A 26,183-nucleotide genomic window follows, 5' to 3' on the forward strand; every position below is an offset into this window, starting at 1 on the left:
AGGGCAGGGGTTTACTTTATTTGTTTGTCCTCAGCACCCACACAACCAGCACACACAATAGATGATTGAATGCAGTTGTGTCAAATAGAGTCAAATTGAAGGAGTGGATGAGTTTGTGGCCTATAGAATTGAGTGTTTTAAAACTTCAGAAATGGGGCATCCGAGGTGGTGTAGGCAGTTTAGCGCTGTACTGTGGAGCTGTCTGCAGCCTCTGCAGCATGGGTTTGACCCCAGCCAGCAGGGGAGAATCCCTCATGGCACAGCAGACCTCTCCTGTCTCGCCCTCTGCTCCCCTCAGCAGTGTATCTCATCAGTCTGCCTGTTCTGTTCCCCACTCTGTCTATGGTGAATCCTCTCACCCTCCTGCACATCTGGCCTGTACCCCAGTTCTTGTATAAATAAATAAATCTTAAAAAAATAAAAAAATCAGAAATGGTGCAAGTTGGGGCTGGGTGGGATAGGATTCATGTTTGTTGCTGGCAGACTTATAAGAATTGGCCTTTCTTAGAATTACAGGAAATGAAATGACAAAGAGGCTCAGAAGAACTTGATCTATATGAGCAAAGACCTAGAGGAAAGATTAAACTTGAAGGAGGAGAAGGTAAGGAGAGACAGCTCCCTGCATTTAAAGGGCCTTTCTACAAAGTGTTAGGTAAAACAGTGGGTAACAAGACTACCAGTTCCACAAAACTAACTTTCAGTGCAAGTGAATGTGATGAGGTGGCCTGATACTGTTACAGAATGTATCTCAAGGTTGCTCAACACATCACCATGGGATGTGGTGCATCCTGTGGGAGCATCACCATGGGAACAGGTGCCATTTCCCTGCCCCTACTTCCATGTCACCAACATCAGAGGCCTTGGACTACAACCCCCAGCATGCCATGAACCAGACTCCCAGAATAGGGGCAGCTAGGAAGGAGGAAAGAGCATTGAAGCTATATGTGTATATTGGGGGTGGGAAGAGAACAAGAGACATGCGGTGAGGCCACTCTTGGTCTTTGGTCCAGGCGTGTTTAGTGTTTTTGCAGATAATGGCAGCCATCATCTTGACTCATGGTGGATTATGTGGTACATTTTTAATTTGGGGTCTCCCTCAGTTCCAGTTCTCTGGGACCTGCTCAAATCCTTTCTTGTGTTTCCTGCCAGAGCTGCCTTAGATACCTGGGAAAATTTTGGTCTCAGCTGCCCCAATTTGAGGAATTAGGCATTCATCTGTTTTGGACAGAAAGGGGCAGGTAGACTAATCAGGAGACATAGAATGGGTAGTCCAAGATACATCCAGAGGACCCAATGTTCTGGGCAGAGGAGATCAATAAAAGTGAGTTTCGCAGGACAGATGGAGTCCCTACTGAAAAAATGCAGGTGCAGCCAAGAAGTTAAAAGGAGAGGGTGGCTGCTCTTTGGTTTCTGGCCCGTGTAGGGGAATGGAAGAGAAGAAAACATGAAAAGGTTGACCATGGACAAAACACTGAAGTTGAAAGAGGATTCTCAAAATTGCCAAAAGTTCTGCACCAAGGTAAGATGGTCATCAATGTTGAAGCCTATGATTCTCCATGGGCTGCATTGTTGGGGCCAGGGAGATACCCAGGAGGACATTTCTCTAACGCCATCAGAAATTACCAGGGTTTGGTAGCACAGGCACTTGAGCACAGCACTCTGAAGCTGTCTGCAGCCACGGCAGTGCGGGTTAAATTTTGGCGAGCCGGGTAGAAACCCACGTGGCGCAGCAGACCACTCCTGTATCATCCACTACTCCCCTCAGCAGTGTATTTCAGTCAGTCTGCCTGTTCTGTTCCCCACTCTGTCTCTGGTGAATCCTCTCACCCCCGCACCTCTGGCCTGTACCCCAGCTCTTGTATGCATAAATAAATAAATCTTTGAGAAAAAAAAAAAGAATTTACCAAGGGAACATAATGACAGAGGTCAGTTATTTGACCTAATTCATCCTCCTAATGAGGAGTTGTTTTCATGAAACAGCCATGACAGTACTTTACAATGCATGAATATGAATGAGAAACACATTGACTATGCCAGAAAAATAAAGTTTATTGGGAAGTTAATGAAGTAGCCTCTTTGCATTCCAAAGAATACCAAAGAGGTAAGGAAAGCAGGAAACACAATCCCGTCAAGAAACACCTGGAAGCAGCAGCTGGAGCTGAGATTACTGGGAGCTGACCAACTTCAGAAGCAGTCAGCCTTCACCAGGAGGAAGTTTCCAGACATGCCAAGTCCATGGTATATGCTTTTGCTTGTTGGATCTGAAAGGCTCATCTAGATCTAGAAATATCACGGTGGAGTGACAAGGTTTCTAAATGATAAATGAACTCCAGCAAAGGCAGGACTGGGAACCTCTTCTATGAATGATCTAAATGGCTTCATTAACATCTTCAAAGAGGATGCAAGTTTTTATTTAGCAGCAACGCTTTGGGGCGCCGCCACAGGGCCCACAGGAGATGCCACCGAGTCTGCAGGAGCCACCGCTGGCGTTGCCACTGGAACAGGGGTTGCTGGGAAGCCTGGGGGGACAAAGGGGTTTAGAATGGATCAGAGAGGGGTTGGGAAGAAGCCCTAAGGGGCTGAATCACACAACCTGTGAATTCTTAGTTGGTTTAGCTGCAGTCACCTTCGATTGTTCCCCAAGCCCTCCCCTGGCCCAGATGGAAAGTTGTAGAAAACTGTGCTCTCGAAAATGTTACCTCACGCTGCTCAGCTCTCTTGGAACCTGGCACAATCTGCCTCACCTAGTAGCGACTGCTGAGTCACCATTGCCCACCACCCTTCCCCACTGTCACTCTGAGGCAGGGGCTGTGCCCTTCCTGTGCTTTCCACGTTGGCATAACTGTCAGAGCAGACCCTGCATTGATGTGTGCTGACTGGTGAAGAAAAATAGGGCGAACTTATATGTGCCTGGTGGTCCCACCACGCTCACCCAGAGACCTTGGTGTCCTACTCACTTGCTGTCCTCGCTCTCCAGCAGGCCGCGGTAGGTGCTGATCTCGCTCTCCAGCCGGGCACGCACGTCCAGCAGCACCTGGTACTCCTGGTTCTGCCGCTCCAGGTCAGCCCGGATCTCAGACAGCTGGGACTCCACGTTGGTGATCATGTACTGCACCTGGGACAGCTGGGAGCTGTAGCGGGACTCGGTCTCAGTGAGGGTGTTCTCCAGGCCGTTCCTCTGTGGGGAATAGAGAATGTCTCATAGTCACTCCTGTAGGAGCTTCTTCCAGAGGCTTGACAAGACACCACAAGCTGCTAGCGTGAGGAGGGACAGAGTGGCCCAAAGGGCATCCCGCTGATACTCGTTTTCCAACTTCCCATCGGGGGTTTACAATACCCACCAGCTTGTGCTGGACCTGCAGCTCAATCTCCAGGGCGTTGACCGTGCGTTTCAGCTCCATGATCTCACCCTGGCACGTCTGCACCTGCTGGGAGCTTGACGCCACCTGCTTGTTCAGCTCCTCGGTCTGCAACAGCAAAGGGGACACCCGGGGTCAGACCCCACCTGCAGGTCTCCAGTACCTGGTTCCCACATGTCCAGGGCTGAGAGACCCACCTGGGTGGCAAACCACTGCTCCACATCCCTGCGGTTGTTCTCCACCAGGGCTTCGTACTGGCTCCTGGTCTCATTGAGCACGCTGTTCAGGTCCACGTTGGGGGCAGCATCCACCTCCACATTGAGGCGGTCTCCAATCTGGGAATTCAGGCTGTTGACCTCCTGCAAGAGGAAGAAGAAGGAATGAACCCACAGGAAGAAGTCTATGAATTAACTCTTCCTGAGAGAGTTCACTGTAGTGGAATGAGAATTGCATTAGAGTTTAAGAAACTTGAGCTGAAGGCCCAGTTCATGTAAAGCCCAACTAAGTTACATCTTGTGATTCAGACTTCCTGTCTGAGTCTCTTTCTTCATCTATATAAGCTGGAGGATTAGACCTTTGCTAGTGTGTCTTGCTATTCCAGAGTCAACATAGTTTAAGTCCACTCTTTCTTCTGTGTGATCTGCTTTCACACAGTGCTGAGGGGTGTTTCCTGTTCATCAAAAGATCCCATGCTGGAGAACTGAATTGATTTCTTATTATACATTCAGCCATGAGGTCCAAACCAACTATTGTTTGAGTTCCTTCAATTTTCCCACCTTCCCATGCAGCCAGCCAGCCAGCCAGCTTGGGTAATGTTATCTAGGTGACACACATTACAGAGAAGTTGGCTGCCTCTGTCCAAGCTTGGTAACCTTCCTGTCATATGATCTCAGTATAATAGATCCCACCCACTGGTAGAAAGTAGTTTAAAGAACTTTGTGTGACAATAGGCACACCGATGACCCCAAGTAGAAATAGATCCACTGGCCATACTGCTTTATAACCAGAAAAATATCATATTAGCTCTTTGGTGCTTAGCAGCACTTACCTTATCCCACTGTGGAGGGGGGGGAGTGAATGGAACTGTCAATACTAGGGGACTGAAGGCTGGAAATCGCTCACCTGCTCGTGGTTCTGCTTGAGGCTCAGCAGCTCCTCCTTCAGGGACTCCACCTGGGTCTCCAGGTCAGACGTGCACAGAGTCAGATCATCAAGGATCCTGCGCAGCCCATTGAGGTCCGACTCCACCAGCTGCCTCAGGCCCAGCTCCGTCTGATACCTTCACGCAAAGGTCAAAAGAGGTCATAGAGGAAGAGTGTTTTCCCTGAACTTGACTGACCAAGTCAAATTCTTTGTATTTTGAAACTTTTAGTGTTTTGAAAGGGGAAACGGTTAAAAAAAAAAAAAACAAACTACTTTCTCCGTGACAACCACAGGAGGGCCTTGGTGGGTGCCTCTGCTTACTCTCAATCCAGTATTAACTGCGCTGTAAAGAAGCCCATTCAAGGTCAGCATCAACTAAGCCCCATCATCTTGTCTGTCTGAGAAATCTCGTCTGCCCACTCGCCCTGAAGCACCTAGTGCTGGGCGTAGAGCACTGAGTCAGACGTCACTCAGATTCAGCCACTGGACTGCGGAGCAATTCCCTGACGTCCCTCAGCCTGGGTTTCCTGATCCGTAAATTGGGGACCCAACTAATGCTTTATTGAATCATCCTGAAGACAAAGATACAACATCGGGAAAATCCCATTGTAAACTACAAAGGCTCATAAAAAAGCATAGGATTCTGTGGAGTGTCATAGCCGAACCGAGAAGAGTTGGTTCCCCAAAATGGATTTTGCCTCCTGTTTTTGAGGTTTAGTAACTTTTTTCTGATGGGCTGGTGTGACATAGACACGTGTATGAAATTCATTTTGACTTAATCCAAACATTCAGTTGAAAAAGAAAAAGAATGGGTGTTTCTTACACTCCCTGAAACTAAACTGAAAACATAGAATTCTTGCATCAGTGAGACTGACTTTTAACCTGAGGAACCCAAATCAAGCTTCCTCCTAAGGCCACCCCAGGCAGCTTCTGCGTGCAGCCTCCAGGACAGAGTCCATCCCTTCGCAATTGGCCTGTGCATGTCTGGCTTGCTCTGGCAGCTCTAAGTTCTCACTTGGTCCTGAAGTCATCGGCGGCCAGCTTGGCGTTGTCGATCTGCACCACCATCCTGGCATTCTGGGACTTGCCGTACAGGATCTAGGGACAGGAACCATGGGATGAGTGATACTTTTGAAAAAGACCAAATCATGATCATAGGGAAGAGGGAAGGGGTGGGTAAATCAGGAAACAAGGGCATAATGAAGGATAGACTAGGACTTTTAGCATATATTAATGTCATCTATACACTTACTGACCCTCAACAATGAACACTTGAAACTTACATGATTAATAGTGCAGTTACTTCAATTAGAAAACCTTTAAAATAAATAAATATGAAAATATAAGCCTGCAGAAGGAAAACAAGTAAGTCATGCTAAGGATGCCCAGTGCCCTAAAATGACAAGGTATTTTCTTTCAGCCACATCCCTTCCAAATAGCTTGAGTCTTCTCAGATTCGCAGGATGGAGAGAAAATGCGGATTCCATTATAGGGCTGCCATTCCAAAGCTAGACCAGTCCGGGAGAATGTGGCCTTTGTCGTGAGTTCTTCCGTTGGTCTGTCTCTGGCTCCTGCAGTGACTGAGCACCCTGGGCAGCAAGTTTCACCTAGGGTCCCAGTTTGCTGAGAACTAGGGGGCACCTAGGGTGCTAAACCCAGAAAATTTGCTGGCAAACCAGGGCACACTGGTTGCCCCATCTCACACCACCTTCATTCCAGCCCTGCTGACCTCTGCACTCTCCCTCCTGGTGCCCTTGTGCCTGCTTTTGCACTGCACTGCTCTCGCCACCTGGAATGCCCTGGACACCCTCACCCACCACAAGACCCCTAGCATAACCCCCTTCCGACCCCTCCTGACTCCTGTGATTCCTCCACATGTTCCAACATGCTTCACACGTCACGGGTTCCAGTGCTTAACACCTTCCCTCTGGCCATTTGTTCCCACATTTCTCTCCACATTAGACTGTGAACTTCCACAGAATGAGACCTACTCGGTACTCATCCCTTGTTCCTGAGTCTCCACTGAGTCTGGCACTTGATAAAGGTGGGCGAATGACTGCCTCTTGTTCAAATGCCGTGGCCCTGCTGGCACTCATTTGACCAGAAACACAGGCCTGTGCTCAGTCCGTCCCCTCAGAGAGTCCAGGGATGTAAACTGTGCAATTGGATGTAAACTCCTGTGCCTTCTTCTGACCTTGATCAGATATTGCCTTTTCTGGGAAGCCCTCCCTGACCTATGCCGTGCTGGCTCTTTGCTTATTGCTGCTTCTGCATCTGCGCATCTGGCCCTGAAGTCCCACCTGCCTGGCCGCCTGCACAGTGGGTGTACCTGTGTCCATGCACATTAGTGAGGCTTCCAAAGTCAGTAGCTCTTTTGCTTTCCAGTACACACAGTCTCTTGCCAAAGTATTGAAAATCTTTGAATATTTGAGGATTAACTCAGGAAAATTCTAACTGTAAGAAATAAATCATGTGCGTCTGAAAACAGAAGCAGGATATCATAATAGAACTGAAGACTCAAATAGGTTGTAAGATTGCGTGACAGGTTGTTCTAAGGCCTGACCCTATGCCCAGTCTGTATCCTGCCCTCGTGGGGCCTCCCAAGTACCTTTTCCATGACCACTAGATCTGTTGCATCCAAGCCAGTGATTTCTGTGCCCTTACCACTCTCAACATTAGCTTTCTGCAGCCTTACATCCATTCCGATTTCTCTATGTTCAATTGGAAGAACTAGTCCAGCATGACGCACGTGGCACCTGCACCCTCCTCACCTTCTGCTGGAGCTCCTCGATGGTGTGGAAGTAGGACTGGTAGTTGGGGCTCATGTAGGGCACCTGCTGCTGAGAGTGCGCCTGGATGCGGCTCTCCAGCTCGGCGTTCTCCCGCTCCAGCTGGCGCACCTTCTCCAGGTAGCTGGCCAGGCGGTCGTTCAGGAACTGCATGGTCTCCTTCTCGTTGCCGTTGAAGGCGCCGCCGCTGCACACGGTGGCATGGATGTTGGCCCCGGGCAGGGTACAGCTGGAGTGGCAGCTGGGGGGCACGCAGGGCCGGGAGCTGCAGCTGGAGCGGCAACTCATGCTGGAACGGAAGCAGGAGTAAGACATGGTGCTAGCAGGGAGCAGGCTGTGTAGGTGAGATTCCAAACCTGGTTCCTTCACTCTGATACCAGCCCTGGTCCTCTCCAGGCCTTTATATTCTGCCACAGTGGGTGTGACAACTGCACACAAAAAGAATTACCACCTTTTCTCCTCTTTACCTATTTTTCCACTTGTTATTTAGCTGACTCCCATGAGTCCTTTACCTCATAAAATCTTTTACTCTACTTCTTGCTAAGTCAGGACTCATGACCAATCATGCCAGTTGGCTAAGTAAGATCTTCATGGTTTGGCTTCAAGGTGACCAATCCGTTTCCTTGCCAACAGCAGTGCTTATTCACAGGCATTGTGTTAGGGTGAAAACTGTCCCCCAGATTTGGGGATACTTCTGTCCTCTCTCTTCTAAATGAGAAAGGGTCTAAACCTCCCCAGCACATCCTCAGTGAGGAAAGCCACCCAAGGAAGTGCACCTGGAAATCAGGGTATTCACGGGCCCTGGAAGAGGTGGACATAGGACTTGCAAGGTCATCCAGCAAATGTCCTTTGCCATCCAGGCCAGGAGGCAGCAATTCTGCCCTCTTCCCAAAAGGCTGCAGGAAACTTCCAGATGCCATTCTGCTTTTATTCAGTGTTCACAGAGCATTCACTTGGGAGAACCTACTCTGCGTGAGGCACACACAGCAGGTAAGCCGTACCGGGAAGGCTCCTGCTTACCAGGTACCATGTGCTAAGTGCCTGACATGCATGATCTCCTCACTCCTCACCCAATCCTGCAGTGGATATAGGGGACCTTCCTGGTGGCACATGGGGTTAAGATGCAGTGTTATGAAGCTATCTGCAGCCACTACAGCACAAGTTAGAGCCCTGGTCAGGGAGCTACCCACATGGCACAGCCGATCTCTCCTCTACCCACCTGCTACTCCCCTTTGCAGTGTATTTCAGTAGATCCACCTGTTTGCTCCCCACTCTGTCTCTTGTGAATCTTCTCACTGCTCGCAACTCTGGCCTACACCCTACCTCTTGTGTGCATAAATAAATAAAATAAATCTTTAAAGATAACAAAACACTGCAGGGTATGTGGATGAAGCACCAAGCCTCAGGCCCTGATCTTGCCAATTCCAACAACTTCTCGCTCCCCATCACTCTGCTCCCCCCTCTTCCAACCATCTCAGGCCTGGAGTGCAATCATGCACAAGTGGATTGAGATTCATAGGACTCAACTGCTCGCACACAACCTCCTGTCTGGGATTGGCACAGGCCACGAAATAGCAAACCTGTTCTCTAGGTAGGGTAGAAGGCCAAGCGATGGGTCATTTCTATTCTAATGGAAGGACACCTACTCAGTGGAAAGGACAATATGTAAGCTGGGGAGCAAGAGAACCAAGGTTCATTTGACATAGAAACAACTGAGCCCCGTTCCGCATGGGCTATGACCCTAAAAGTCACCAATCCAATGATGGCGTGCTTACAGCCATTCAGGACCGTCGGCACTTTTGGTCTGCCTGTGCCATTCCAGACCATCGGGAACTATGAGATCTGGCGTGCAACCTCTCAGGCCTCCTGAGAAAAGATGCTGGAAAGATGCTAGAAGCCACGTGCCTATACCTCCCATATAGCCCCTATTCTTAGATCCCCCTTTTGCAGTTTTGTGCTCATGGCCTGGGGTACTTTCCTCTTGGTTATCCTCATGAACACAAATATTCATCTTCTGAGAGTGTTAATTTTGGAACCAGCAGCAATCATTTGAAACTAGTGTGTGGAATGAACCACCAAGCTGAGTAGGTTCTTTCCTGGGTTAGTGACACACTATGACTATAGACTATCAATGCCCATTTACTCAGACAACTCTGAAATTCATTGCCAAGGTGGAGCTTCAAATAAGCTTTCATTAAAGACAGCAGCTTTGGAATAAATGTGTGATGTCCCTGAAGTGCTGACATCCTCACCCGTGTGCACAGTTCACAACTCTGCCCCTCCTGCCTGGCCCTTTGGATTTGAGAGATGAAGAATGGCTGTGTTGGTTTCAAATCAGTTCCAAACTGATTTAAAGTCCTATCAGATGAGACAAAATATCATAAAACAAAAACTAGATTCATCAACTTTTCTCTTTCTGCCCTTCTATGCCCAAGCTTCAAAGAATAATCTAGACAATGAAACTTTTTTAAAGAATTTGGAAAGGAATACTTTGAGGTACACTGGTCAATATGGCCTCGGAGGGCCACATAATCATAATGCAATAGGGATGGGAAAACCCCAAGGTAAGTATCCTCTCCTCAAAAGTGGAGGGCAGTGTTTAGATAACTTTTAACTGTGCCCACATCTTGAGTAGCAGTAACAATGATCATAGCTTGACTAGAGATACTGTTCCCATATCTGGATGATGATGGTTGAGAGGACTACAGGTCCTCTCATAGGTCTATTGAGAAAAGAGTCAAGTCTCAATTAACTTTCCAGGAATTCTAGAAAGCAATTGTGGTTCATTTATTCTACTTATTATGTACTATGAATTCTTCCCTTTACATAAGCAAGGATATTGTCTCTAGTCAATGAACCTTAAATAAAGATGATGAGCAAATCAAATCCTAACAAGCAGAAAGGCTAACACCTGCCTATGTAATTGTGGCAGACGCAGTAATAAGGCTTCTTGCCTTAAGATGTGAACAAATTATCATTGAGGTTCAAGGATGTTAGTTATTATTGAAAACCAAGTTTTTTTCCATGGTAGAGATGATACGCAAACTCACCAGAAGCACTTAACCATGGAGAAGGTCTGCTGTGAGGATTTTAAGGACTTGGGAGGCCTCCCTCTCCCTTGCCCAAACCATCTTCTCTGATGGCCAGGTACTTGAAATTCTCACCATGACAAATGTAGAATGTGTTCTTTGGAAAATACATAGAAACATATTGGCCCACTCATATATTAATTCTATTATGTACAATTAGCAAGGAAAGGCCAAGAGTCTCATCACTTCACACAGACCAAGAAGACTGACTTATGCCAAAGACAGATGGAGAGTTGAAAATCAGACAAACCATTTAACACCAACACCACCATGCTGGGTCAGCCCATTAGGGCGGCTTATAAGAATGGGACACATAGACCTTCCACAGGCTGCCAGTTCATCAAGCAGTTGGCCTCACTACGTTGAAGGTAGAGTTTGGGATGGTAATCCCAGGAACTAAACCAACAGATTTAGCTCTGAGGAGATACTCAGGCAGGGTTTCCAGTGTGGGACAAGGAGAAAACCAAGAAATGAACCAGGCAGTAGTCAGATTGACTGAGTAGGAACAGACATCTCAAAATGGGATTCAGGAGTCATTCAATAAAACCTCTCAAGAGTCACCACTGATTCTCTTGTATAAACTCGATCCTTGTCCACCAATGGGGATGGGTTCCAGTCAAATCAAGTCAGAAAAATACAAGTTTCATGAGCACATATTTAACTCCACACCGTCTAGAATAGTGGAGTCAAAAAAAAACTTGAAACAATCCTGGACAATATAATTTCATGATCCTAGTCTTCTGAGAAAGCTGGATCCAGGCATCACTCAGAAAGGAATGAAAACCTATTCATGTGACTAATCTGCAGATCAAAGTGACAAGTGGATGCTAAATACCTTTAGCAATACACAGACAATAGGACGTAGCATTCTTCCATAGTTGGAACATGTTCTATTGTACCTTTGCATTAAGTTCACTGTCAAGCTGGAGATTTGAGACAGTTGTGAAAGAGCCACTAAAATAGAGCTTCTTCCTCTGTTCCTACAGACCCAGTTCCAGTGAGGGCCTGGGAGCTCCACATCACACTATCCAGTGGATTTGTTGAATTGAAATCTCCCTCACTGAATTCTGATCTTTTGACTTCTGTGTCATTTCAGTTGCTTCTCTCCTTCCTTTTCCATCTACTGATGAATAAATGTCTTCTCTGTTCGTGGAAACTGGGAAAAACCAAGCTGGAGCCTCATTCTGTCATCTCCTCCAGTGGTTCCCAAAGTTCTTCCAACTCTTCATACAACTCTCAACAACTACATAGACAAGTTATTCAATTTAACTCCTGCTATTACCAACTTAATGATCCCTTATCCATGTTGCTGCAACATCTGCTCCTCGATCAATCTCTACAACTATTACTATCCAGGTAATTCCACAACATCTCTCCCAACTCTCTTCAAGGGAGAACCACTATTGTTTCATTTTCTCAGAGTCAACACCTTGAGACCCGTGTTGACCCAAAGCAGGTATTGCATCAGTACCAGTTTCTTCCTTCTCTCTTTTTGTTCCTCAACTCCAATCCATGTTCATAACCAAGACTGCCCCTCTGAAATCCACCCACACTTGGCTTATGCCCTCACCTCCACTTATCTCAGACTTTGTTCTCTCTCATAGCTCCCTAATTGATCTTCCTTCTTCCCATCCATCTTGACCAACTTCCTGGACCCATCACAACCCAGCCTGTACATGATAGCTCTGATATCATGAGTGTCTGATGGACATGAGTGCCTGATCACGGACATGGCAACCTTCCTTACAAAGCACTTCCTTACAACTCCAAACTATTTTTGCAGTTTCATCTTCCACCACTAGCATATTTAACCTCTGCTCCAGGCTGGGAATCGGTCTGTCAGTTTCAAACACATCTCCTGCTTCCTGGTCTTCTTCCCTGCCAAAGTTTATGCTTGGGAAAACTTTCCGTCCTCTCAGACCTATACACATTCAATTGTCCAAACACATCCCATCAAGCTTTTTTTCAGAATTATGATAACATCATACAGTCATAGTTGATTGAAGTTGGAACTATGGGAAGTATATAAAGTTTTAATAACCTCATGAATCCTCATTAGTGTCACTGTTCCTTATTTATTCCTCATATAGTATTCTATGCTTTACATGAAGCTTAAATTTGGTAAAGATACTATGTTTTTTTGAAGGGCCGATAGTCGATAAGGCAGGAAGAGAGATATTTTATAAATCCCAGATCCAGGGCTGGCTCCTTCTTGGTTCCCTTTCTCATCACTCTCTCACACATCCAATATTCTTCATTCTTTATGCTTATCTTTATGTGCTCCATATTGATGCTTAGCTTTATGAAGATTCTTTCTTTGTCTCAACCAGTCTAGACTGCAAACATGTGTCAGGACAGGATTTACTTATTTGTTTGTCCCCACCACTCGCACAGTACCAGCACACACAATAGATGATTGAATGCAGTTGTGTCAAATAGAGTCAAATTGAAGGAGTAAGTGAGTTAGTGGCCTATAGAATTGGGAGTTATAAAATTCAGAAATGATGCAAGTTGGTGGTGGGTGGGATAGGATTCATGCTTATTATTGGCAGACTTAATGTGCTTTGGCCTTTCTTGGACTAACAGGAAATGAAATGATGAAGAGACTCGGAAGAACTTGATCAATATGAGCAAAGACCTAGAGGAAAGATTAAACTTGAAGGAGGAGAAGGTAAGGAGAGACAGCTCCCTGCATTTAAAGGGCCTTTGTACAAAGTGTTGGGTAAAACAGTGGGTAACAAGACTACCAGTTCCACAAAACTAACTTTCAGGCAAGTGAATGTGATGAGGTGGCCTGATACTATTACAGAATGCATCTCAAGGTTGCTCAACACATCACCATGGATGTGGTGCCTCCCATGGGAACATCAACATGGGAACAGGTGCCATTTTCCCTGCCCCTACTTCCATGTCACCAACATCAGAGGCCTTGAATCAGATTCCCAGAACGGGGGTGTAGGGACAGGACAGGACACGGAGCAGGATCTCACTGATCCAAGCAGACGGGGTAAAGGAGGAGAGTCTAGAGCCCTCAGTGGCTTTTGCAGGCTTTTATTGGGATTTACCAGGCACACGGCAGGCAGGGGTGCTGGGGGCCCGGGAGGCTGGTAGGCCTCCCGGGCCCCCAGCAAGTCTTCACTCTGTCTTGGCTCTTCACTCTATCATGGTCTCTGCTCTCTGCTCTTGCTTCTGCTTTCTGCTTCTCTTGTGGTTCTCCTTCTGCTGGCATCCCCTGACGCCACCCTTATAAGCAAAGTCTTAGCTCAGGTGTACCCACTTATTCATGCCCACTCCCTACTCCAGGTGCCCGCCATCAGGCATGCATTCAGGACCACAGGGATCCATCATCAATCCTAATGGCAGGAGGGCAGAAAAGCCTCATACTTTTTTACCTTACCCTACAGGGGGCATCTGGAAGGAGGAAGGAGCACTGCAGATATATGTATATATTAGAGGTGTGGCAGAGCAGAACAAGAGACATGCAATGAGGCCACTCCTGGTCCTTGGTCCCAGTGGTTTAGTGTTTTGGCAGATAATGCAGCCATCATCTTGACTCATGGTGGATTGTATGATACATTTTTAATTTTGGGTCTCCCTCAGTCCCAGTTCTCTGGGACCTGCCTAAATCCTTTCTTGTGGTTCTGCCAGAGGTGCTTTAGACACCCGGGAATCTTTTGGCTTCATCTGCCCTGCTTTGAGGAGTTAGGCATTCATCTATTTTGGACAGAAAGGGGCAGGTCGACTAATCAGGAGACATAGAATGGGTAGTCCGAGGTACATCCAGAGGACCCAATGTTCTGGCCAAGGAGATCAAAAAAAGTGAATTTTGTAAGAGAGCAGGTAACCCTACTGGAAATGCAGGCGCAGCCAATAGGTTGAGAGGAGAGGGTGGCTGCTCTTTAAGCAGTCTCTGCAGAAGCTGGTCTCTGGGCCATATAGGAAAAAGGGAACAGAAAAATCCAGTGATGAGGATGACCATGAAGATGGCAGTGAAGTTGAAAGTGGACTCTCAAAATTGTTGAAGGCCCTGCACCATGGTAAGATGGTCATTAATGTTGAAGCCCAGGTTTTCTCCCAGACTCCTTTGATGGGACTGGGAGGTCCCCAGGAGGACATTCCTCTGACTCCATCCGAATTTACCGGGGGACTACAATGACTAGAGGTCATTTGACCTAATTCATCCTCCTAATGAGGGGTTGTTTTCATGAGACAGCCATGACAAGTACTTTACAATGCATGAATATGAATGAGAAACACATTTACTATGCCAGGAAAATAAAGTTTATTGGGAAGTTAATGAAGTAGCCTCTTTGCATTCCAAAGAATACCAAAGAGGCAAAGAAAGCAGGAAACACAATCCCATCAGGAAACACCCTGAAGTAGCAGCTGGAGCTGAGATTACTGGGAGCTGACCAACTTCAGAAACAGTCAGCCTTCACCAGGAGGAAGTCACCAGACATACCAAGTCCTTGGTATATGCCTTTGCTTGTTGGATCTGAAAGGCTCATCTAGATCTAGAAATATCATGGTGGAATGACAAGATTTCTAAATGATAAATGAACTCCAGCAAAGGCAGGACTGGGAACCTCTTCTATGAATGATCTAAATGGCTTCATTAACGTCTTCAAAGAGGATGCAAGTTTTTATTTAGCAGCAACTCCGTGGGGCGCTGACACAGGGCCCACAGGAGCTGCCACAGGGTCCGCAGGAGATGCCGCTGGCATTGGTGGTGGCACAGGGGTTGCTGGGAAGGCTGTAGGGACACAGGGGTTTAGAATGGATCAGAGAGAGGAGGGGAAGAAGCCCTAAGGGGCTGGATCACACAACCTGTGAATTCTCAGTTGGTTTAGCTGCAGTCACCTTGGATTGTTCCCCAAGCCCTCCCCTGGCCCAGATGGACAGACAGAAAACTGCTCTTGAAAATGTTACCTCATGCTGCTCAGCTCTCTTGGAACCTGGCACTATCTGCCTCACCCAATAGCAACTGCTGAGTCACTATCGCCCACCACCCTTCCGCACTGTCACTCTGAGGCAGGGGCTGTGCCCTTCCTGTGCTTTCCACATTGGCATAACTGTCAGAGCAGAATCTGCGGCGATGTGTGCTGACCGGTGATGGAAAATAGGGCCAACTTGTATGTTCCTGGTGCCTGGTGCCTGGTGGTCCCACCACGCTCACCCAGAGACCTTGGCGTCCTACTCACTTGCAATCCTCGCTCTCCAGCAGGCTCCGGTAGGTGTTGATCTCACTCTCCAGCCGGGCACGCACATCCAGCAGCACCTGGTACTCCTGGTTCTGCCGCTCCAGGTCACTCCTGATCTCAGACAGCTGGGACTCCACGTTGGTGATCATGCACTGCATCTGGGACAGCTGGGAGCTGTAGCGGCTCTCGGTCTCAGTCAGAGTGTTCTCCAGGGAGTTCCTCTGTGTGGGAAAAATAAAGAACAGCCACTTTATCTGCTGTTCACAGCAATGTCACATCTGCTCCTGAAGGGGCTTCTCCCAAAGGCTTTCAAAGACACCACAAGCTGCTAGAGTTAGGAAGGATAGGGTGGCCTGAAAGGCATCCCACTGACACCCATAGCCTGACTTCCCACTTCCTGGCAGGGACTGCTAACACCCACCAGGTTGTGCTGGGCCTGCAGCTCGATCTCCAGGGCGTTGACCGTGCGTCTCAGCTCGATGATCTCCGCCTGGCACGTCTGCAGCTGCTCGGAGCTCGACACCACCTGCTTGTTCAGCTCCTCGGTCTGCAACAGCAAAGGGGATTTCTGGGGTCAGACCCCACCTGCAGGGCCCCCAGGGTTGGGTTCCCACATGTCCAGGGCTGAGAGGCCCACCTGGGTGTTGAACCACTCCTCCACATCCCTGCGGTTGTTCTCCACCAGGGCTTCGTACTGGCTCCTGGTCTCGTTGAGCACGCTGTTCAGGTCCACGGTGGGCGCGGAGTCCACCTCCACATTGAGGCGGTCTCCAATCTGAGAACGCAGGGTGTTGACCTCCTGCAGGAGGAAGAAGAAGAAATGAACCCACAGAAATGGATGTGCTATCTTCCTGCTGTAGGGAAAAGATCACAACCCTGCCCGTAATGCCGCAAAGGAGTATCTGATCATTCCCAGGGCAGACCCAGACGTTGTGGGGAATAGCCCCATAGGGATCACACCAAATTCTTTCCCACAAAACTGAAACAAATTTGTTTTTCCAATAAGGGCCCCAGTTCCTTGCACCTGCAGGTTGCACCTCATTTCACATCATCCCTGTAGGTTATGTCTGCCCCGCCATGCCAGTAGGGAGGCAGTAGTCCTATGCACCCTCGCTGCCCTGCTGAGGCTCTGCTTAGCCTCCACCCTCAGATTGGTACATGCAAGTGTTAATACCCTCCTCCTTCCCATGACATGCCCCTGTGTCGTTCCCTCTCTCCTTCTGGATTGTTCCCCGAGCATGCTGTCCTGCATGTCACCTGGGATTTATTGCCCTGTCCCTATTGTGGTGTAGCTGTCTTTGCATGCAGACTGTCATCTCTTTCCCCCTCCATCCCTATCACCAAATCCAGGAACTTAAAGTGACTAGCAGAGAGCAGGGCTCGGTAAATAGACATCCCTCTGCCCTCCTCAGTGTCTCTAAAACCTGCTCAATCCTCACCCAGCAGCTTGACAATTAGCGGCCCACCTCGCTTCCAGATGCAACTAGAGCATCGGACAGAGCTCTGGGCTCACTTAAGTTCTCCAAAGCAGGGTCCCAAGCCAGGGAGCCTGATGGAAAGTGCCTTGTGATTCCCAACGCTAAAGGCTTCGCTCTGAAGCCTGTTTTTTCTTTCTTTTTCACTCACCTCCTCGTGGTTCTTCTTGAGACACAGCAGCTCCTCCCTCAGGGACTCCACCTGGGCCTCCAGGTCAGACTTGCACAGGGTCAGCTCATCCAGGATCCTGCGCAGGCTGTTGATGTCTGACTCCACCAGCTGGCGCAGGGAGTGCTCTGTCTGGTACCTGAGAGGAAGGGAGAGTCAGATCCATCCCGCGCCCCATCCCGTGCCCCATCCCGCATGTGGATATGGTCGGCCGGGCTCTCTGGACTACGTGCTTTTAGCTTCTCTTCATGGTTTCCCGAAGCTCTGCATGGGCAGGCCGGAGAGAACCCTGGTGCGCCCCAGAACCAGAAGGGACCCGGGGAAATCAGGAGTTGGAGTCTTTTGTCTCCTCTCAGTTGTGTTGGTTAATCTACCCCCAAATCAGTCTATCGCCCAAGAGTCTTCTCCCCGCTCTGCTTGCCTCTTCAGCATTGTGTTCACCCTGTATTTGGGGCAAGGGCCTGAGGCTTATTCAGTGAGACATTAGCTGGGGACTAGGGAATCTGTCAGTGCACGGGAGGTTGGAGTTGGCTTGACGGCTGGAGGCAGACTAAATCTCTTGAGTTTGGAGGCTTAAGGCCTTTCAGAAAGCACAAAACTGCAAGAGTGTAAACCTCTGTTTAAACCTGATTGGACATAGCCAGCCTGCACAGGACATATGAAAAGTGGGAGGTAACTTTCTCTCTCTTCCAAAAGGCCGTGATAGAACCAGAGGGGCCTCGGAGGTCACCTGACCCAAATATCTCAACATACTTGGTCCTGAAGTCATCAGAGGCCAGCTTGGCATTGTCGATCTGCACCACCAGCCTGCTGTTCTCAGACTTGGCACACAGGATCTGAAAACAAGACTCTACTGTGAGGACCACTTGAACTTGCGAACCAAGCCAGCAACTTCTGTGACCTCACCTGGCCCGCGCCCTCACCTTCTGCTGCAGCTCCTCGATGGTGCGGAAGTAGGACTGGTAGTTGGGGCACACGTAGGGCACCTGCTGCTGGCAGTACTCCTGGATGCGGCCCTCCAGCTCGGCGTTATCCCGCTCCAGCTGGCGCACCTTCTCCAGGTAGCTGGCCAGGCGGTCGTTCAGGAACTGCATGGTCTCCTTCTCGTTGCCGTTGAAGGAGCCCTCGCAGAGCCAGCTGCAGCTGCCCACATTGGCGGGAATGTTGCAGGCCCCGGGCAGGGTGCAGCCATGGCAGCTGGGGGGCACGCAAGGCCGGGAGGCACAGCTGGAGTGGCAGCTCAAGCTGGAGCGGCAGCAGGAGTAAGACATGGTGCTGGGATGGGACTAGAAGGGCAGTTAAGCTGAGAGAGGTAGATGCGGGTGAGGTTTGAGTCTCTCTTTCTTCCATGGTCCTTTTATACCCTAATGGTAGGTGGGGGCCTGGCAGATAGCCAACTTCCCTTTCCTCGTGCTTCAGATAATTTTTCTACAAAATATGTTAGGTAGATTCCTCCAAAGAGTCCCCCTCATCCCATAAAATTAGCCCATTCAGCTTGTGACACACCACATTCCTCCTGAGAGCTAGTAGTTGGTGAAATCAGTTTCATCAGATGGCTTCAAAGAAAGCAGAATCATGCCAGCCCCAAATGGTCTCCCCATTACTCAGAGGAAAGGAGAGCCAGGAACTGGGGTGGAGTTGTTTGGAAATCAGGGACTCCTCACCCGTGAGGTTCTGCCATTAGACTCCCTGGACCTGAAGTCTTCTTCCGACTCTGCATAAGGAGGTGAGTGAAAAAGAAAGAAAAAACAGGCTTCAGAGCGAAGCCTTTAGCATTGGAAATCATGAGGCACTTTCCATCAGTGTTGAGTTCGCCTTGTATTAGCCACAAGAGTCCTGAGCCTTACTCCGTGAGACATTAGTAGGGGATTAGGGAATCTGTCAATGCATGAAAAGGTTGGAGTCGGCCTGACCGATGGTACTAAGGCAGAGGTCACTAGAGACTATAACCCACAGGTCAACTTCAGCCTGCTGACATTTTCTGTAAAGTTTTGGTGGAACACAGTCCTGTCCACTCACTTGGGTCTTGTCTATACCTGTTGCAGGGCTAAGTAGTTGCAACCGAGACCACAGGGCCTGCAAAGTCTAAAATATTTGCTCTCTAGCCCTTTACAGAAAAAAAGTTTACAAATCTGCACTGAAGCAACAATCTCCCTAAAGATGAGAAAGAGAAGAAATCTCTAGAAGGAAAATTCCACTAGTTGCAGTCCACTGAGCGAGCTCGGGGATGAATGCTGAAGCATCAATAACGCTTCAGACTCAGAAGCAAAGAAAACCACAATGAGGCATCCAGAGTCACTTTGCATCCACGGTGCCCTTATCTCAAAGTCTCTGGGAATGTCTAACACAACTAGGGGTGTGACTCTTCCAGCCTGCGATGCCCCCCAGGCAGAATGATTCTGTCAGCTCCTAGAAGTGGACACGATCTCTGGTGGGTGCACATCTCCCCCGCCCCCACCCCTGGGACCAGACACCTCAGAACTCTTCCAAGCTCTCAGGAGTCACCCTATAGTCCAGAGATGAATCTTAACTAAGTAGCATCTCCATCTTGCCTTCTGCTCCCTGTCACTCTATCTGTCCTTTATTCTGCACAGAAATGAAATCAGGGTTCAGAAAGAAATCCCCCCAAATTATGTATGAAATCAGGGTTCAGAAAGAAATTCCCCCCAAATTATGTATAGAACACAATGTAAGTCATTGAAAGCATGTGTCTGGATTTCAAAGGCCGGGTGAAAGGAGCAGGAAAATACACGCTGAAGCTCAGTGGCCTGGGCCCACCTCCTTACTACCGATGGCCGCAGCCCGGAGACGTGAGTTCCCTTTATTGCCACTTGTTTTCTTCATCTTCACTGGAAGTCATAAAAGTGCTGCCCATCTCATAGTTTGTTTGGAACACTGAATAAGATCTTGTGTGTGACTGTGAATGGGGAGCGGGGTAATGATGTGTTTTTCTGTAAACTTCCTCCATCCTATGGTGAGCCCAGAGGGCTCTGGGGGGAATTTCTGTGAAAACTCCATTTTGTTGAGCCAACGTTGCTACCCAGTAGCGGGTCTACCCAGTAGCGAGGGTGACCAGACTTCATGCACCTTGCAAGTGTTAGGGGCCCAGAAATAGTCAACAAGAATGTAACTTCCAGTATTAATTTAGAATAAGAACATGGCAGAGGACCCATTGTCCCTTCTCTGATCTTTTGGGTTGGGTGTATCAGCACCAAAGCTCCCTTCAGATGCTGGGCTCTGCCTACCCGCTGGGGCTCCGCCAGGCTTGGCCCTCTGTGCAAGCATTCATAATAGTGATGACGGCAGTGTTGATGGTTATGGTGATGACGATGATGATGGTGTCATTTCGTAAGTACTTATTTTGTGCCAAACAAAGTGTTAAGCGCTATGGTACTTATCTCATTTGATCCTTTCAACCACCCTATAACATAGGCCTATAAAATTATTCCATTTTAAAATTAAAGAAACAAACTGGGAAAGGCTTAGAATTTTCCCAAGACACATCCAGTCAGAGCTGGGATTTTGACAACTTGAGTTGTCAGTTTAAGACCTGAACACAATGCGAATTTGTTTGGCACAGAAAGTTCAGTGATTTTGTGAGGGGAAGGAAATCTTAGATTCATTTCTGCCCATTGCATTGCCTTCTTGTTTTGTTTTGTTTTGTTTGAATTTTGCTTTTATTTTTTAAAGATTTATTTATTTATTTATTTGTTTGTTTATACAAGAACCAGGGTACAGGCCAGATGTGTGGGAGGGTGAGAGGATTCACCAGAGACAGAGTGGGGAACAGAACAGGCAGACTGACAAAATACACTGCTGAGGGGAGCAACAGTGGTTTCTCTCCAGCCAGCCAGGATAGAGCCCACGCTGCAGAGGCTGCAGACAGCTTCACCGTGCGGCGCTCAACCACCTGCACCACCAGGGAGGCCTGCATTGCCTTCTTTTGATAGGTTTTAAACTATAGTTTTTGAACTGGGACCTTGTCCCCACCCCCCAAATACAACATCAGTCCTTCAAAGGCCTCTCTGCTCAAGCAGTACTCTCTATGGTACCCTCTTGAATGAAGACTGAGTTACACCGTTCAATTTTAGCCACAGGGAACTGGCTGTCCTTTTGTATAGTTGATTGATATATCCAAATCAGACATTATATTGCCTTGTTTTTGCATGACCTAAGGTGATTTAGATTCTGAGAGAAAGCCCGCCTGCCTAGCCCTGAGCTTTTAGTCCAATAAAAGTTCATCTCAGAGGTAAGTTGTTTGCTAAATCAAAGAATTCTAAAGCTAGAAGGACCAGAATTGATGAAGGAGGAAAGTGAGGCCCAGACAGTGAGGTAGGAAGGAAATGAATATCAGCTGATCACCTGCTAGTCAGGGAGGCTGCGAGGACTCTTCCCACATAGTGTTTCATCCTCTCCCCAAACCTTGGGTGTCAGAGATAAAGGATCTGAGACTTTGGGAATAAATTTAATGTGTCCAAAATCACTCAGGTAAGAAGGCTGAAGTCTGCCAGGCACATCCCACCTTACTGTGAGTTAGACGAGACCCTGGCCAGGCCAGGGTTCACCAAACAGACGCTGGGAGAAAGTACAGGGGCGGGGTCCCGACTCAGGCGCCAGCTCTGTGCACCAGCAGGGAGCCACACCCAGGCTTCCTGAGTATAGCTTTGCTCCTGAGTAACTGAGGGTTAAAAAGTGACAAACCCCACAAGCTTGTGATGACACATGACTTCTGGAAGTAAAAGGATAGGCTTTTATAGAGGAAAATGCTAAACACTCCCAGCCCGGCTCTCTCTGTAGATGCTGGCAGCAGCCTCTGGCCCTGGAGATCACAAGCAATGGCACTGACCCCAGATATAAAAGCAGAAAAATAGCAAATATAAAATTTCTGGGGAAACAAAAAAGGAAACACTTGGCAAAAATATTTGGGACATAAGCCTGGGGAAAGGTCAAAATATCTGAGAATGACACCCCAGTGGGCTAAGTGTTCAGACCAGGACAGCCCAGGAGCCAACAAGCAGGTCCCCCAAGAGCACTGGACAAGCCAACTGAGAAGGGATCAGAAGATGAGCCCGGGGCCAAGGAGTATCCAATAATGCTAAGCAGAGCATGTACTCCCAGGGCAGAGCTAGGTGGGGGACTTAAAGAAGAAGCAGTGGTAGGAGAGACAACAGAGCAGTATTAAATTCTATGGTTGGGAATAAGACCAATAAAACAGAAAAATGACCTGACTTATCCACCCTTAAGAAGCTTAGCTATTTGTGAGTTCAGTGACAGCCAAAATGGTTGATAACCCTAATAAAAACACGTAGTATACAAAGTATTTCTGCAAACACACTCTTGCACGATCCTCCCGGTCAGTATATAAAGCCGGTACAGAAGAGATTGTTCCCTTTACCATCGGGGGAACTGAGGCTCAGAAAAGCTGTGCGTCTTGTCCAAGGACACAGAGCTGATGAGAGGATGGTCAGAACTAGAACCCAGACTCCGACTTGTTAGAAGCACTTGTCGAGCCTAAACCACTGCCCCCACTGTCCTCACTTCCCCCCACGAGCCCCCTATTCCCCAGCAGTACCCAGGTTGCCTCCCAGACCAGTGAAATCAGACTTTCTGAGGGCGAACTCAGGCCTCAGCATTTTTAAGTTCCCCTTTGGGTGATTCCAAAGCATAACCAAGATTGAGAACCACAGTCCTGGTGTGTGTTTGATGACGATGACAGAGCATTTGGAAACAATTCAAAAGCCACGGGGAAGTATGTAAAGTGATGTGAACAGCATTTATTTACCAAATTAAGATGTAGCTATACAAGGTGAGATTTTTGTTTTTAAGAAACGTGACAGAATTCTTTGGGAACCACTCAAAGAGAAGCCTTGTAAATAAGGTAAACAATTAAGTTAGATAATTTTAAAAAAGAAAACCTCCATATGGTTGTGGCTCATAATTGACTCAGAAGCCAATATGTAAAAAGATTTGTCAAAAATTAGAATTCGTGTTAAGGGACAACTTTTTTTTTTTTTAAGATTTATTTATTTATACAAGCACTGGGTACAGTCTGAAGCACGGGAGGGTGAGAGAATTCACCAGAGCCAGAGGGGAGAGCAGAGCAGGCAGACTGACAAAGTGGGTCTGCGCGCCATGTGGGACCCTCGCCTGGTGGCCGGGGATCGATCCGGCGCTGCAGAGGCTGCAAGCAGCTTCACAACCCAGCACACAACCACTGTGCCACCGGGGAGGCCCCTGTTAGGGGACAAATTTAAAGAATGTCATTGACTCGACTAGCCTCTCATCAGCTCTGTATCCTTGGACAAGACAAGAACTGAGCCTCAGTTCCCCCAAAGGTAAAATGGAGCTAACACTGCTCTGATTTTTAAAATCATGCCCCATACTTTATAGCAGTATCTTATGTACAGCTATGGATGGAACACGTTTCAAATCATGAAACTGCCAATAACCAATTGTGATTTTGAGCACTTTCCAGGGATGAGCTTCCTCACCTGTAAAATGGGTTTAATTTACAGCATTGTTAGCAAGATTAAGATAAGCTCCTAGTATTTGCCTAACCTACAGTTGATGTTCAAGAGATGTGAGCTGTATTAGTTTCCTGTTGTTGCTGTCACAAATTACCACAAATTTAATAGCCTAAAATTGATTATCAGAAAGTCTTAGAGGTCAGAAGTCTGATATAAGTTCAGAATCATGATTTTACACTCAGTGGTTTCAAATCAAAGTTTCAAGCTGCATTTTTATACACTAACAATGAACAATCCAAAAAAAAATTAAGTGTTGAAGATGAGGTAGAGATATTATAACCCTTGCACATTGCTAGTGGGAATTTTAAATAGCACAAGCATGGTGGAAGACAGTATGGTAGCTCCTCAGAAGATTAAATATGGAATTACGATATGATCTAGCAGTTCCATTTTTGGGTACACACACAGAAGAATGAAAACAAGAATTTGAACTGATTTATGTGTATAATATTCACAGCAGCATTCATCACAAGAGCCAAAATGTATGAACAACCCAATATCAATGGATGAATGGTCAAGCAAAAATGTCATAGACACACACAGAGGAATTTTATTCAGTCTTTAAAAGGAATGAAATTCTGGGCCTCCCTAGTGGCGCAAGGGGTTAAGATGAAACCTGTGAAGCTATCGGCAGCCACTGCAGCACGAATTCGATCCCCGGCCAGGGAGCTACCCACATGGCACAGCAGACCTCTCCTGCCTCGCCCGCTGCTCCCCTCAGCAGTGTATTTCAGTCAGTCTGCCTGTTCTGCTCCCCACTCTGTCTCTGGTAAATCCTCTCACCCCCACACCTCTGGCCTGTACCCCAGTTCTTGCATGCATAAATAAATCTTTTTTAAAAATTTTAGAAAGGAATGAAATTCTGACATTTGCAATAGCATGCCTCCCTCTTCCACTTTTAAGAACATTGGGGCCATCAGACAATCCAGGATAATCTCCCCACACAAAAGGGCAAATATTGTATGATTTCACTTATATGAGGAACCTAGAATTCATTCCTAGATAAAGTAAAAGCAAAGCTACCAGGGAGTTGGGGCAGAGGGATTGAGAAGGTTCAGAGTTTGGGTTGTTGAAAAAGTTCTGAAGAGAGATAGTGGGAATGGTTGCACTACAGTGTGGACAGACTTAAAGGCCCTGAGTTGTACATTAATGGTTAAATTGTTAGTTTTATGATGGATGGATGGAGAGAGCCACAATAAAAAAAAATCCAAGGTATTGGCAGAAATGTGGGGTTTTTTCCCAAAGCTCCTGGGGAGAATCCATTTCCTTATCTTTCCAACTCTAGAACTTGCCTGCATTCCTTGGCTCGTGGCCCCCTTCCTCCATCTTCAACTCTTACAATACCAAGTCAAGTCCTTCTCATATCACATCACTCTCATTGGCGTCCACAGTCATATTTCCCTCTCACTCTCTTCTGCCTCCCTCTTCCGCTTTGAAGAACACTGGGGACACCAGATAATCCAGGATAATCTCCCGCATTTTAGGTCAGCTGACGAGCAACTTTAATTTCCGTCTGCTTCCTTAATTTCCCTTTGTGATAACCTGGTATAATCCCAGGTTCTTGGGATTAGAACATAAACACCTTTCCACAGGCTCGGGGTGGGAGGGGAATTATTCTACCTACCACAGCTACTAGTATTATCTTTGTATTGTGAAATCATATATGTAAGTGGGATGTGGGATGAAGGAAAAGCAAAATTAGCCAAGCTTGGCCTTGGACTCGGAGAAAATCACAGACAGGAGGTAAATCACAGCAGAGAAGGAATTCCAGGTCAGAGGCTTCTCACAAGCCAAGTGCAAGTTGTTTAAATCTGATTTTTTCCTGAACTTGAACTTTGAAAATGAGGATCAAGGGGAGAAGTTATGGTAGAAAGAATAAGTAGTTGCTTAATCAACACACACACACAATCCATTAGTTTATTTCAATGAACAAGACTGTGTCTCACCAAAGTGGGGTCCGACACCTGCCTCAGGAGGCCTGGTTTGATGGACAAGCAGGTTTAGTGGGAAAAGACAGAAACCTGAGTGGTCTCTGATCCCTCCACATCGAAATGGTCCCTGAGGCTTGCAAGTCAATGCTTATCACCTGTGGCTCTTCAAAGAGTGAAAGAAAGATGCCCTTCTTGCCGAAGGCTGATGCCGTTCACTCCCCAGCACTCGTGCCTTCCAGATTCTCTTACAACACGAGCGCTAGGGGACTGTGCCTCAGAACAGCACTCCCTAGGGACTAGTTTTATCCCTTTTAGCAAACTGAAAATAACCTGTAGCCAGGTCTGTGTCCTCACGTGTCTCCGCTCCCCACCACCCGGGGTCTGTAGGTTTTCAACAGGCACTGGTTGAATAGAATCAAGAAAAGCCAAGTATCAGGCAAGGGTTAATGGGTCTCTCAGCCCCAGAGTCAGGGAAGGCAGCTGCGCCCAGGCTGGCGATG

General features: G+C 47.5%; 2 protein-coding genes across 2 annotated transcripts; both read right to left on the reverse strand.

The window, feature by feature from the left end:
• Positions 1-2,411: 2,411 nt before the first annotated feature.
• On the reverse strand, positions 2,412-7,609 carry LOC119232893 (keratin, type I cuticular Ha3-I-like). Its single transcript, XM_037495263.1, has 7 exons — positions 7,274-7,609; positions 5,518-5,600; positions 4,482-4,638; positions 3,557-3,718; positions 3,342-3,467; positions 2,958-3,178; positions 2,412-2,519 (listed from the first exon to the last, which is right to left on the reverse strand). Exons 1-7 carry the CDS (start codon positions 7,604-7,606, stop codon positions 2,414-2,416), a joined length of 1,188 nt encoding a protein of 395 aa, XP_037351160.1. The 5' UTR covers positions 7,607-7,609; the 3' UTR covers positions 2,412-2,413.
• Positions 7,610-15,027: 7,418 nt separating this feature from the next.
• LOC119231591 (keratin, type I cuticular Ha4) lies at positions 15,028-18,646 on the reverse strand. The gene is made up of 7 exons (XM_037493294.2): positions 18,149-18,646; positions 17,979-18,061; positions 17,208-17,364; positions 16,219-16,380; positions 16,003-16,128; positions 15,582-15,802; positions 15,028-15,133 (listed from the first exon to the last, which is right to left on the reverse strand). Exons 1-7 carry the CDS (start codon positions 18,494-18,496, stop codon positions 15,028-15,030), a joined length of 1,203 nt encoding a protein of 400 aa, XP_037349191.1. The 5' UTR covers positions 18,497-18,646.
• Positions 18,647-26,183: the final 7,537 nt, after the last annotated feature.

This window comes from Talpa occidentalis, unplaced genomic scaffold (assembly GCF_014898055.3).
Source record: "Talpa occidentalis isolate TD23 unplaced genomic scaffold, MPIMG_talOcc4v2.1 talOcc4.7, whole genome shotgun sequence".
NCBI lineage: Eukaryota > Metazoa > Chordata > Mammalia > Eulipotyphla > Talpidae > Talpa > Talpa occidentalis.